The sequence below is a fragment of the Musca autumnalis genome, unplaced genomic scaffold (assembly GCF_047663935.1).
Source record: "Musca autumnalis isolate F117 unplaced genomic scaffold, ASM4766393v1 scaffold_2, whole genome shotgun sequence".
Lineage (NCBI taxonomy): Eukaryota > Metazoa > Arthropoda > Insecta > Diptera > Muscidae > Musca > Musca autumnalis.
The window spans coordinates 269,478,339-269,492,984 of NW_027411755.1; the positions used below are offsets into that span (position 1 = coordinate 269,478,339).

The window sequence follows — 14,646 nt, forward strand, 5'->3', positions numbered from 1 at the left end:
GATTATATTGGACTAAATATGCTAAGCAAACTAATTTTCCTTTTATTTCTGCGTTTTATAATGAGATATAGCCAGTTTTCCCTTTTCCTTGGTGCCAAATTATATCTTCTATAAAATATACAAGACCAATGTTTCTATTGGCATTTGTTAAAATACATACTAATATTGCCCAAAAAATCGATAATGATCTGTTATTTGGCAAAATATTTAACAAAAGTTAAAAAACCTAATATGCTGTTTATATTAGAGCTTTTTGGGGGGTTAACCTTCATTCTCAGGATTTGTTTGACGTATATGTAATGGAATTGACATTTAAAACCCAGTGGGTTTGTTAAATCCGGTTATATATAAACGTACTATAAGATTTTTGAAGCATAGGAAACAGGGTTAACACACTTTTATTCGTTATTCTCGCTTATAGGGTTGCCGTATATCCATGTTATATCCATTTTTTAATTACCACAGGACCATTTTTTTAAGTATTTGGTGTTTTGGTTATTGAGTATGGGCTTCAAAAATACTGAGGTTTTCTTGTTGATAAAATTGAAAACCGAATATTTTTGACACTCACTGTAACTGAAAACATGCTTTAGGGCCACACGACATAACCGTGTGTTACTAACTAATTTCATCATATCATATCATTAAGGCCACAACTGAATCAATCGTCGCTTGCTTTGCTTGCTTCCCCAAATGTCAAATTAGCTTTGTTCCTTTACTTTTTTAATGGTAATAGTGGTAAAAGAGAAAACTGTCAAAATTTCTCTCTCATGAACATTTTTACCAGAAAAGTAAAGGAACGAAAAAAATGGTAGATCTGGTAGCAATGTCAAAAAGAAACATAAAAATTCATATTTTTCATCAAAATATGCCTTCTTGCTAATAATTACATATAAGAGCAATTATGAAAACAATGTGGAGACTTTTTAAATTGTTAGTTAACCTTTGATTTGATAATTCTTCAGTATTTTTTTTGTTTGGCTCGAGGTCATGTAATAAAACAATGAAAATCTTTTCAGTTTTATTATTTTATTTATATATAATACAACTGAAAATATTTTCATTGTTTTATTACATGACCTCGAGCTAAACAAAAAAACTCCTGAAGAATAATGTGGAGTTTAAAATATTGAAACTCTTTTAAAGTAATTCATATTTGTAATGTTTCTATCCATTGAAATTTGGTCGAATGAATTATAATCCCGGGTAATAAAAATGTTCGCGTTTAATCGGTGTATCGGATAATCGATTCCCGAATAATCGAGGTTCGACTACAAATTGAGGTATAATTGGTAATTATTTTGCATGAGTTCACATAACATCCTACACCATCCAACAAATTAAGTCGAGAAAAAATCTGTATAATAAATGATAAAATAATCTTGAAGAATTATTTATTCAAACATTTTAAAATTCAAGACAGAAGACTTTTTAAAGAAAAAATCACAGAAAATTCTAATTGAATGGGAAATCTTTATTGCCATTTGAAAGAACATTCTTTGGCCTTTATTATTTTAAGTTTATGTCTGTCAAATCTTGGTCACGTCTAAGTCTTAGACGGTCTGTTCGTAGAGTCGAATTTTCGACGAAGGGTTCTAACATTTCGACTGGTAACTGACGAATGACATGTGAGATGTTTTGCATCAAGCCCTGAATCGAAGCGGGGTTGTCCGTATATACTTTAGACTTTACATATCCCCAAGGAAAAAGTCAAACGGTGTGATATTACACGATCATAGTGGATTATCGATCGGTCCAAAACGTGAAATTGTCTGTTTATCGAAGTATTCCCTTAATAAATCCATTGATTGATGCCATGTGGCGAAGTAGCATCTTCGTGTTGAAACCAAAATGTCGTCGAGATCACGATCTTCATTTTCAGGCATCAAATAGTCGGCTATTATGGTCGCCATTGAAGGTTACGTCCTCACCGACATAATTTTTGAAGAAATATGGACTAATGATTCTTCCAGTTGACAAATCACCGTTGTTTTTTCTGGATGACGTGACACCTCTTGAATCACTCTAGGTTGCTCTTAACCCAAATGAGGCTACTTTCCTTGATTAGATACGCATTAAACTAGAAATTTGCAAAATGACACCTCTTGAATGACTCTAGGTTGCTCTTAACCCAAATGAGGCTACTTTCCTTGAATAGATACGCATTAAACTAGAAATTTGCAAAATACAAAATACCATGACAAGGAATTGATGAATTGGTTCCATAAAAAGAATTGTGATTCACCTAAAATCCAGTAACAAATCCCTTAAACCAATGATTCAACCCATGTATTTGTCACTGAATATTTTCTGAGAATGATAATGAGCTCATTAATTTTTCGAATAATACTAGCAAGCGCAATATACACCAGCAATGAACAAACGATTAAAGCCGAAACCTAACGTACTAATCTAGGTGTTTGCTTTGTCATCAGTATTTTGTAGCAACGTGTTTTTAATTTCGCAGACTTTTAATTTTTAATTGAGATGCTCAGGAGATGGCATCCCAGCTTGTCTCATTTAATAAATTTACTTGTAACATCCCTAAATACCCGAACCACACTCTCGTAATTTTTGTCACATTTGCAGGAAATGGCATATGCAGGAAGAGTGATTTGTAAAACAATTTGTGCTTTCATACCGAGGGACTTGCGTTTAATGAAATAACTTAATTGCGTTGTAAGACATTATCATCATAAAGGGATGTTGTTTACGTTTCCTTAAATGGATTTAAAAATGCACAGGATGTTCAAAGTTTGTGAAACCCGAAAAAATATGTGAACATTCAAGGATGTTTAGTTAAAATGTTAAAGTATGATTTCATATAAAATTCATACACATGAATTTGTGGTACTACTGACAGAAGGAAGTGTTTTACTGTTGTCCTTTCACAGACAATGTACATACATATCAATGTACATACAGTTAGACAACAAAAGTATTGCAAAGGCCAACATTGTAAAAAAATTGATATTGATTGTTCGTTTGTTGTAGCAACTTTTATTCACTGCCTCCCATACAACGCTATAAGTTTCATCAGGGGCAAGTCCATACTTCCTGAGAAAATAGCCTGAAAAGTACAAAAAACCCCTATGACATCGTGTGTAGTGGTTGGAGCGCAAGATAACTTTCGAACGGATCTGCCGATTCGGTCCAAAATTTGGCCTTCGTAATATTTTGTCCAAACTTGGTTCAAGTTCGAAGATGGATTATATCGGCCCACTCCTTCCGGTACCTCCCGAAAAAGTTCGAAAATGTTCGGAAAAATTTGTGCTCACGATAACTCTTGAAGGGAGCAACCGATTTCGTCCATACTTTGCATATCGTGAAATTTCTTCCAAACTTAAATGAGGTTCCAATATGGACTCAATCGGTAAACTCCTTCGGGTACCTCCGACACAAAATTTCGGAAAAGTTGTGTTTAGGTTTTTGTTGCAACAACTTGGATTCACTGTCCCCCATACGAAGGTACAAGTTTCATCAGAGGCAAGTCCATACTTCCTGAGAAAATAGCCTGAAAGTTGAAAAACCCCTATGACACCATGTGTAGTGGTTGGAGCGCAAGATAATTCTCGAACGGATCTGCCGATTCGGTCCAGAATTTGGACTTCGTAATATTGTGTACAAACTTAGTTTAATTTGGAAGATAAGCCATATCGGTCCACTCCTTCAGGTACCTCCCCCACAAAAGTTCAAAAGTTTTCGGAAAAATTGTGCGCACGATAACTCTTGAAGGGAGTGGCCGATTTGGTCCATACTTTACACATCCTAAAATATCTACCAGATATAGATCAGGTTCGAATATGAACTATATTTGTCCACTCCATCCGGAACCTCCCACACAAAATTTCGGATAAGTTCACTTTAAGACCTGTTATCGAATCACTTTGATTTTTGTTGAAGCAACTTACATTCGCTGCCTCAATTACGATGGTAAAATTGTTTTCAGGGGCACGTCCATAATTCTTGAGAATACGTCCCGAAGGGTGTAAAAACCACCTATGGCACCCCCATGGTCTATGTCGGTCCATTCCTTTAAGTACCTTCTCCGCAAAACTTTCGAACTTTAATTCTAATCAACATTTTTGTCTTTTCATACGCCAAAAATTTTGAAACCCCCTTAATACATACGTTTTTTGGGGAAAAAGTCTTTCAATTTACAAAGGCTGAGGGTATATCTCTGTCGGAAAAGCCGATTGATACTTTTTTACTTGTTCTTAAACTACCTACTTACTTAGATGACTTTTAAACTTCTTACTCGGACCAAAGTAGCATCTGTTGGCCAATATTATTCTTCTTTTGATTTCAAAACTGATGTTGTTCATTTACTACCTCATTGTAGTTCTGAACATCAACAGTTGGTCCGAGTCTACTGGACGTCTTGCGTGTTGATACCATAAACTTTGTCTTATCGTCGTTGACTGCCAGACCCACTTTTGCTGACGCTTTTTCAATTTTCGCAAAGGTGGCTGTTACGGATCGAGTTGATCGACCTATTATATCAATATCGTCTGCTTAGGCCAGTAACATTATATCCTTATTGTATATAGTGCTATTTTTATCTCTATCGGTATATACATTCGCTTCTCGTATGACCTTTTCCAATAGAATGTTAAATATGTCACACGATAGGCTGTCACCTTGCCTGAAACCTCGTTTTGTTTCAAAAGGTTCCGAGAGGTTCTTTCCTACTTTAACAGCTGTTCTTGTATTAGCCTATGTCATTCTGCATAATCTTATAAGTTTTGCAGGGATACCAAACTCAGACATGGCTTGAAACACCTTTGATCGAATTGGGCTGTCGAAGGCGGCCTTATAGTCGACGAACAGGTGGTATGTGTCGATCTGTTTTTCGTGGGTCTTCTCCAGTATTTGGCGCAGTGTGCAGATTTGGTCAATTGTCGATTTAGCAGGTCTAAAACCGCATTTGTATGACCCGATTATGTTATTGACCATGGGTTTTAAACGTTCACACAGTATATTCGACAGCACTTTGTATGTGATTTGGAGCAGACTTATGACTCTGTAGTTTGTACACACCGTCTTGTCTCCTTTCTTGTGTACGGGACATAGGAGCCTGAGGTTCCAATCTTGGGAATGCTCTCTTCCTGCCAAATTTCGGTAATTAACTGATACATACTCCTTATCAACATTTCGCCACCGGTCTTGAACAGTTCTGCGGTCAGCCCATCAGCTCCTGCTGCTTTATTGTTTTTCTGCCGATTAATTTCTGTTATGACCTCGCTTTGGCTAGGTGGAAGACATTCAACGTCGTCGTTTGCGATTGGTTCTGGTGTATCTTCATCGCCGCCCATATTCGATACTAAGAGCTTCATGAAATGCTCCTTCCAGATCCTCAGTACGCTATCTGTATCAGTTACCAGATTCCCTTCATGATCTTTGCAGGAGAATGTGCCTGCACCATACCCTTCAGTCTGGTGTTTTACACTCTGGTAAAATTTGCGGACTTCATTCTGACTCCTGAACATCTCGAGTTTCTTACGCTTACGTTTTTCTTGCACTTTCTTTTTTCTTCTGAAAATACGCTTCTCCTCTCTCCTCTTCTCCCGATGTTTTTCTTTCGCGTTTCGGGTTGCTACTGAATGGGGATTGCTCTGTATGCCGCGTTTCTTTCTTCAGTAGCCTTTCGGCACTGCTGATCGTACCATAGATTTTTAGGTGGTGGTTTTTGGTACCCAAGCACAGATTTTGCGGCAGTTTGAAGTGAGTGGGCTATTCTTTGCCACTGCGCTTCCACATTATCGGGACAAGCAGTGCCGTCTTTCAGCATGTGAGTCAGTTGAGCGGAATAGGTTTGTGCTGTCTGTTGTGTTTGCAGCTTCTCGACATCCAGCTTCCGTCCTGTGTTAGGTCGCACTTTTGCCGCAACATTAAGGCGAGTGCCTACCTTTGCTGCTACAAGGAAATGGTCCGAATCAATGTTCACTCCTCGAATCGATCGGACATCTAACACACTGAACGAGTGTCTTCCGTCTATCACAAGATGATCAATCTGGTTTCTTGTTTTCCCATCTGGGGATATCCATGTCGCCTTGTGTATGTCGAGATGTTGGAATCTGGTACTGCTCACTACCATGTTTTCTGCCGCTGCAAAATCGATCAGGCTCATTCCGTTGTCGGATGTTACCCCATGAAGGCTGAACTTTCCAATCGTGGGACCAAAGATATTTTCTCTCCCAATTTTAGCAATAAAATCTCCTAGAACAATGTTAATGTCATGGCCAGGGCAGCGGTCATATGCTCTCTCGAGGCGCTCGTAGAATATATCCTTGGTCTGTTCATCTTTCTCTTCGGTCGGGGCATGGGCGCATATAAGACTGATGTTAAAAAACTTTGCTTTTATACGGATTGTGGCAATTCTCTCATCAACAGGAGTGAAGCTGGATACAAGATTTTTAAGCCACCTATTTACCATTAATCCAACACCTAGCTCATGTTTCGTTTCATGGCAGCTATAATACAATGCGTAATCGATTGTTATTTGTACGTCTGCCCAGTTCCATCGCACTTCCTGTAATTCGCCAGTGCGCAAACTGCACCTGCTCTGTAGAGAGTCCTGACATTCCAGGTGCAGATTCGCAGATCATGGTCCGTAAAACGTTTGCGGGGTTCGTCAACTTTAGGGTTTTTTCTTCTTTTTTTGTTTTTTTCATAGTAGGCGGTGTTCTTAACGTTCTTTTGGGTGAACGCGCGGCACATGTTAGCTCACTATCTTTGACGGATGTTAAAGGCAGCTACCCAGGTGACACCACGGGGAGGTCAGTGTCCATTTGATATGAAAGAGTGACCAAGATAAATCCTGGGCTTTGCAATGTTAAAGCCGGTCAAGACCGTTGCTTGGTATCATTCATCCCCTACGTCTTAAACTGAACCCAAAAAATGTATAAATGTACTATTAAATATTTCTTAATGATGTCAGTGGGGATGTCTTCCCAATCATTTTTATGTCCGTGAACCCGATTTTGCATACTTGTTTGCTTTGTAAAAAATATAGTAACCAAAAATTCGGTATTGCAGCTTTTCTAGAAGATGTATAATTTCCATATTTGATGGGTTTTAGTAGATTTCAAAAATGATTAGTTCTATAGTACTGATTTTCCCTTTGCAATACATTTATTGTCACCTCAAAGTAGTATGTAATTCTTATTTTAGTCCGTATTTGTTATAAATAAACTTTGTATATTTCGACGGAATATTGTTTTGAAGACCAACAGCAAGAGTTGTGAAAAAAAACCCGTATAGTTTTTACATAATTTGTTGCCATAAACGAACAATTATTATGAGATTTTTTACAATTTTGGTCTTTGCAATATATTTGTTGTCTAACTGTATATTTATCTGCTTATTTTTTAAAGCATGACTCAGTAATATATACTAATTTGAAATTATTTATTTATTAATTTATTAATTTATTTATTTATTAATTTATTATTTATTAATTTATTATTGCAGCACTAAATACCACTTACCTTTGGTTTCTTCGCATATTGCCCTGTTCTAACATCTCTTATTGTGGCAATGTCCAGCATATCCATTTCGTTATTTTGATCCACCCAGTACAGGAAAAATCCCCCTGGATCGACCCGCATTGTAACGGGTGTTCCTTGACACGAATCCTAAAAATAAACAGTTGAAAAAATGTGGTAAAAGTTAATAAATTTCAAAATTTAGTAAATCAACACCTAACAAGTTTTTATTAAGAAATTTCAAGAATCACCTAATGAGATAAATCTTTAATTCTCTCAAATTTGTTTCTAATTAAAAATGTATTTTTTTCCTTTTGAGTTTATTTTCCAATTTTTTTTTAAAGAAGAAGGGCTTTAAAGGGAACTTCAAGTCAATGTTTCATTATTTTTTTTTTAAATTACCATCATACGTTGGAACTTATAAATCCAAAAAAATATAACCCAATAAGTGTATCTTGCAAACTGTACGGAATTTTGATTAACTCGAGACAAAATAGATTTGTATAAGCTATTTTTTCGATTTTGATACGAAGAAGAAAAAGTTTTTTTTTAATTTTATTGTATAGAGGCCAAAAGGTTTGACGGTTGCTTATGAGCTGTACTAAATTACATACTACTTTTAATACATCACATAAACATCTGTTAGTTATCTCACAAATGGCTAAATGGTTATTCGGTTATTACAATATTCATAACAACATTTATATGTTCGCACTTTGACTCAGCGAGTAATTCAATATTACAAATTGGAACATAGGAGCGTGAGAATATTAAAGCATTATAATATGACATTTTATGCCGATCGTTTAACGTTAACCCGTGCCACCAGAGCATAGTGGATGCGCCCAGAGGACAAAAATGAACAATAAAAATGTTATAAACATATCAAAATTCACCGTACTAACAATGTTTTGAAAATTTGTAACGGTATTTTCCGATGAGAGCATCGTAAAAACATGTGTTCATTATTAAAAAAAGTGCGTTACAAATGCAAAAAAGTGTTTTATAAATAAATTAATAAAAGAAGTGAAATCAAATATATATGACGATTTATAAAATGGACGTTGTTATTCAAAATATAAGCCTATTTTCTATATTTCTTCATCATCAATACATGAATATGAAACAAAAACCAATATGGATTCATTTTTTCTTAAAGCCCCATATAGCGGTACCACCCGATTTAAAGTATTTTAAGGATTCTATCTTCATTTTAGCCATAATTGACATTTGGGTTAGGACATAGGTCAAGGTTTTGTTATAACCTCCATATAGCGATACCATCCTATTTCACGTATTTTAAGAGTTTTATCTTCATTTTCAACCCGAATTGGCTGAAACTTGACATTTGGAGTTCCCAAGGTTCCCAAGTTCCCCACCAAAAATTATGGACATATGTCCAGGTTTTGGTATAGGCCTTATATAACGGCACCAAACAATTTCAGGCATTTTAAAGTTTTTATTTACATTTTCAGCCAAAATTGGCTATAATATTGTTATGAGGTGGTTTTCAGTGGTCAACAAATTTAATTACTGAAAAGTTAAAAATAGAAAAATAATTAAAAAAATTAAGTTACAGTGTTTTACTTATAACTGCACTTAAAACTAGAAAATAATTTTTTTTCATGATAGAATCTCTAAAATAAAGCGCTTGCATTTGAATTAAAAATTGTGACAATATTAAATAAAACACTGTAATTAATTTGTATATTTTGTATATTAAAAATACTATGAAAAATCATTAACGATTATGTCTAGAGTACGTACAAACAATTTAATGTAAGCCACGCTTGCCCTATATTATACTAGTCTTTAACGGCGTTGCCCTGATAGAGGTAAAAATCTGGGCATAGCACAATTTTTTTGCAGTTTTCTTTGAAAATAGTTTTCAGAAATATTGTTAACAACGTTTTGACCATTTTTGCTTTTATAAAAAGAAAAATTTCGACACCATTTGTTGCCATTCAAGGCCAAACAATACTACTCGGTTTTTGCCGCCCTAATGCACACGCAAAGTTATTGACTTATTCAATATTTCCAAAGTAGGGCGGATTTGTTAAGCAATATCAAAAGAACATATTCTCTACAATAAAACAATTCATTCAAGTTTTCGCATCGCAAATTAACATTTATGTACATATCGCTCATTTACTCAAAGAGTGACATAACTCAAAAATGCGTTTTCTGAGTTCGCAATTTATCTTATGTCAAATTTGCATGCTCATATCTTTAAAACTCATCGAGTTACAGCTCATTTACTACGGGTTTGGCATAATTCAACAAAAAAAGTTTTTTGAGTTTATGAATCACTAAACACTTCAAATCATGCTTGATCTTGCACAGAAATTTAGCACTGTTATCTGGCTAGCTGTTTGCAAAATATGGTAGAAGTAGTAATTTTATTTTTTGTGTAATAATCTTTTTAAGTTGGGAAGTCAAATTTCAATCGCCAACTTTAAACCCGTTTTTTCGAAACTCGATTTTTTTGATGTGTCACTTTTTGAGTAAATAAGCGATGTGTATGTCATTGTCTCATAAGATATCGTTGGAAAGAGATAAAATCTAATTAGGACTAAGAGCCTGTTTTTGTAAAAAAAATGTTTTTCAGACGACTCGTTAGAACTAAAACGATTCCGTTTAAAATTTGGTTTTTATAAAATAATGAAAGGCCCATACCTATATACGTCCGTATACCCAGGGCGTGTGTGGGGAAAAAGTAGAACACATGTATTCTTATGAGAACTACCGAAATACGTCTAGCGTATACTTTTTGTAAGTTGAACAAATTCAACTGTGACAGAACGTTTTGTATGCATGGGAAGCTAATCATATTTGTCCTGTATGACAAACCAAATTCTGTAACAAACAACAAACTTTCAGCTCAAAACATTGGCTCTCTTTCAACGGTTTTACAGACGTTTTCTTGAGAAAAATTTAAAGTATGGTTTATTTTTTACACACATACAGAGAACATTTGATACAAAAACTAAAATATGTATGTTTTTGTTTGCCAAAAAACGAACGAATCGTTTACTTGATTCCCTCATTTTTTGTGCCTTTGAATAATAATGTAATGGACATTCACCAATTCTTTTGTTGGCGTATTTTACACAAATGAGATATTTGAAATTTGAGTTTGAATAATATAATAAACACTATACATAAGACTTTTTGCTTTTTAACGCTTTAAATTTCAGTATAACAGTTGTATGCAGTACAAAAACAAGGGATCTTGCAGAAGATTGTAAACAAGATACTCCAAACTGAGAGTGATTACAACAAAAGATTAACGTCCTGCTCACAGAGAAGAAGATACCATTTAAGAGAAATTAGTAAAACAGCACCTATTCTCCCAAATCGTTAATAAGTCAACTTCCTAAAATTAATAAATAACAATATGCATATACATTGATTTCTTTATGTTAAGTATGTTTTGTACATCCCTTGATGGTGCAATTTACTAAATTTCGAAATGAAAAAATACAACTGTTTCACAAAACATAATTTTAATATATTAAGATACACTGTTTATCTGAATTATCCTAATGGGAATTCATCCATTTAGCATATTTTCACTGAAAAAAAAAACATTCCCAAAAAACACTATGCATTGTGATTTCATCATTTTCATTATTGGTTTTAAATAAATAGATGTACTATAATCTCTACATATGCATACATTTGTATACACCATTATGTATTTAGTTTAAAAATATTTATTACACGTAAAAACGTCATTTACCATCAATATTCCTGAGTTATGACTCTCTTCACGCAACCGAAAAAAGAAGTAATTTTATGACCTAACTTTAACAAATAACGTTTTTGGCACTTCATAAAAACCTCAAGATATGTATATGGCCAATAAATACTGAATCTAATAAATAATAAGCAGCTTATCAGTGCAGAGTAAATTCAGATAGCTTCACCTCCGCCCGATACAAATCGCCACTCAATATAGGCGATAAATTAATTAGTGACACGCAATAAATCTGGAGGTGGAACGGAAAGAAAACTACAACTGATAAGATTTAATTTGATTTGTTTTGCGGATTTGTCGCAATCGTTGCTTTATTTGTGAGAGTTTAATATAGGATGTAGTATGCCCATTGAACTTCGTTTATCCAATCAACATATTGGGATACGGCTGTGTAAACAGTGGGACGGTTGTTGTAACCACATGGCATGTAACCCCAGGATGTGATGCCGATTAATTCAGCAACGTCACCTTCGCGTTCGACGACCAAGGGAGAACCGCCATCACCATAGCAGGCAGCTACCTTAACGCAAATTTGTTTCGAGCTGACTGGGGCATCAGTTGGAAGGGCTTCCTTGCACTCTTCAGCAGTCAAGACATCGGACTTGGCAACCTTCAAATCTTTAACGTACATGGAACTCTCAGCATCCTCCAAACCCCAACCGTAGTTGGCAGACGTTTCTCCATCGAATTGTTCTTTTCTGTAGGGCAAAGCAGCAGCTTTGACGTTAGCACCAAACTTGAAAGCAGGCGTTACGTGTAACAAAGCAATGTCGTCGGAACCTTCAACGCCAGTGTATTGTTTGTGATTGAAGGCAAAATCAATTGAGCGAACTTGAGCGTCTTCATCATTGGTGCGATTGGTTAAACCAGCATACACGGTCAGACCAAGTACATTACCAGTCAATTTATTCAATTCATCGACGCAATGGGCAGCAGTTAAAATCCATTCCTTGCCAATAATGGTGCCAGCACAACTGTGGGCTGCTACCAAGTTGGATGCACTCAATGAAACCACATAAGGTGCAGATTTCTCAACGGCATTTTCACCATCGATAATAAATGGATTGACGCCGACGGCGGGACCGGTCAGACGATCATGCAAACGTTTTCCCAAATCGCCAATAGAAGGAGTAGCACAAGCCACCGCAGCAAATAGAACCAAACAAGCAAAGACTTTCATTTTAACTCCCACGCTTAGCAACCTCAAACAGAAACTGTGGTGGTAATGTTATCAGAGGGGGTCGTTTTATAGCTACGCCCTGCCTTAACATTGTCATAGCAAAGAGTACTATTTAATACATTCGAAAAAAAAATACTCTTACTGAAATGTTTAACAATTTAGACTCTCTTTTTCAATAAATGCTTGGCTAACGGTAGTCAATGATTAAAATTGTAAAATTATCGAACATTGAAAATGGTAAATTTATAGCCATACTCATATAACAAATAAAGGGCTTATCAACAAGGTGCTGGCATAGACGTAGCTAAAAACTTATTGTATCGAATGGAAATTCTAGGTATTCCAGTTACTATAAATCGTATGCGTATATGTACATTGGGGTACCACTCCATTACCATGTGAGAATTTAATCTTTTAAAAAGGCATAGAAAGCTTCTTAGAATTTGTATAATTTTATTAATCCTTTATTTTACAGCCTCTTTTCTACCAAAAATACTTTGACTGTTTTTAAATAACACCAGCGTTCTACTAGAGTTGATTACAACCATGTCTTACTTTATGTTTTTTTTTGTGTAGATGACCTAAAACGGGTGGAATTCCTTACAGGACCCACCATTTTTTGATTGGAACCTTCAAAATAATTATTTTTGACCACCTTTTTTAAACTATTTTTTTGCTAGGAGTTTAACCAATTCGATTTACGATTACAAATATTGTTACGATATTTACGGTATATTTGAGATCCTTATAGGTATTTTCCTTATTTCTGGCCCATGTACACGCAGAAAAATATAAGTTAGAAATATGTTTGGATCCAAACAAATATATCCAGTTTTTTTTTTAATATTTTTTTGTTAGCAGTTTAACCAATTCGCTTCACGATTACAAATATTGTTACGATATTTACGATATATTCGAGCTACTTATAGGTATTTTCCTTATTTCTGGCCCATGTATGTTTGGGACTGGTTGCAAACAAATATATGGTTGCATCCAATGTTTAGGTCCAACCAAACATATGTTTGCAAACATTTTGCAACAAATATCTCAATTTATTTGTTTGGGTACCAACATATTTTTTATGGGTGGAGAGAGGATTTTTGTCAAAGAGCGTAACAACAGGGCTCTTGCTTATTTCATAATAAAGAGCTGTGTGTATGGTGCAATAGAAGACGTAGAAGCGATGACGGGAGGTTGAAAAATTTTGTTTTTGCTTTGGTGGTGGGTATGCGACCAAACACGTGTTTCGTTCTTTGTTGTTGTTGCGATTTATTCATCCACAAGCAGCCATTTTTTTGTAACTCACAGTTAACCACCTAGCAAGCGAAGAGTAGAAGAAAAAAACGGTCACCTGTGCTGGTTTAATGTCACCATCAAACCCTCAGACTGAGAAAAATGCAAATCTTAAAGTGGACCATTTTAAATAGTACAAAGTGGTATATTAATGAAATACTTCGACTGAAACTGATATTTTGCCCGATATTTACCCAATAGTTATGTAGATTGACATGGAATCGAAGATGATTTTAAAATGTTGAATTAACAAGACTTATTTGTAACAACGAGCCCAATAAGTTCACAAAATGTTTTTAAAATGTTTATTTATCAGCAACATGGACAATTTTCAAATATTCAAATACTTGAACTTGTATATTCTACGCCCTTTTCCATTTTCCATAATGTTAATGTCTGCAGAATATGGCATTTTGTCCATTAAAAATCCATGAAGATAAGTAAATCTAAATCTAACTCATTTAAATAACCAACAACATAAATTTTAAGAACTTAAAATTGATAAAATAATTATTATTTATTATTGAACATTAGTCTCATTTAGAAAATTGTGCTCTACAGAAGTGTAGAAAACAGTTACTGACTTTGTTTATTTATTTCATATTAATAAATACACTTATAACTAAATTACAAGTGTAAACTTGACTACAAAGTTCTTAAGCTTGTTAAATTAATTGAAACGGTTATATAAAGGAATTGCCTTGAAAAGGCAATGCCTCTACGTTTCATAAAATAATGTATGTATACATTTATTAACCCCTATTCAAGTAATGTCATTGTTTTTAAATAGCACGATTCAACTTTACCTTTATTATCGCGCCTGAAGGGTACTTTGGCTTGTTCAGTAACCAATAAATTGCTTTTGTCCACTTCAGTGGCTTTTCGATATTCCATCAACCCCAACCAGTAAACCAGCTAAAAACAAT

The 14,646-nt window shown here is 34.9% G+C and overlaps 2 protein-coding genes and 1 long non-coding RNA gene across 13 annotated transcripts in view; 1 reads left to right on the plus strand and 2 right to left on the minus strand.

Moving 5' to 3' along the window:
* Positions 1 to 14,646, minus strand: part of Plc21C (Phospholipase C at 21C) — a 78,027-nt gene that overhangs the window by 11,565 nt on the left and 51,816 nt on the right. For all 11 annotated transcript variants that reach the window (XM_073964980.1, XM_073964972.1, XM_073964975.1 and 8 more), the window contains exon 3: positions 7,491 to 7,637. In XM_073964980.1, coding sequence (XP_073821081.1) covers positions 7,491 to 7,637 — 147 coding nt within the window. The remainder of the gene's footprint in view (positions 1 to 7,490; positions 7,638 to 14,646) is intronic.
* Positions 2,710 to 7,700, plus strand: LOC141392047 (uncharacterized). The gene is made up of 2 exons (XR_012409772.1): positions 2,710 to 2,812; positions 7,474 to 7,700. It is a non-coding gene; the product is annotated as an uncharacterized lncRNA (long non-coding RNA).
* LOC141392046 (lectizyme) lies at positions 11,513 to 12,465 on the minus strand. The gene has a single exon (XM_073964981.1). The coding sequence runs from the start codon at positions 12,425 to 12,427 to the stop codon at positions 11,573 to 11,575; it is 855 nt and encodes a 284-aa protein (XP_073821082.1). The 5' UTR covers positions 12,428 to 12,465; the 3' UTR covers positions 11,513 to 11,572.

Bases quoted from the DNA above. Each gene is read 5' to 3' on its own strand.
- LOC141392046 (XM_073964981.1), bottom strand. From the start codon at position 12,427: ATGAAAGTCTTTGCTTGTTTGGTTCTATTTGCTGCGGTGGCTTGTGCT.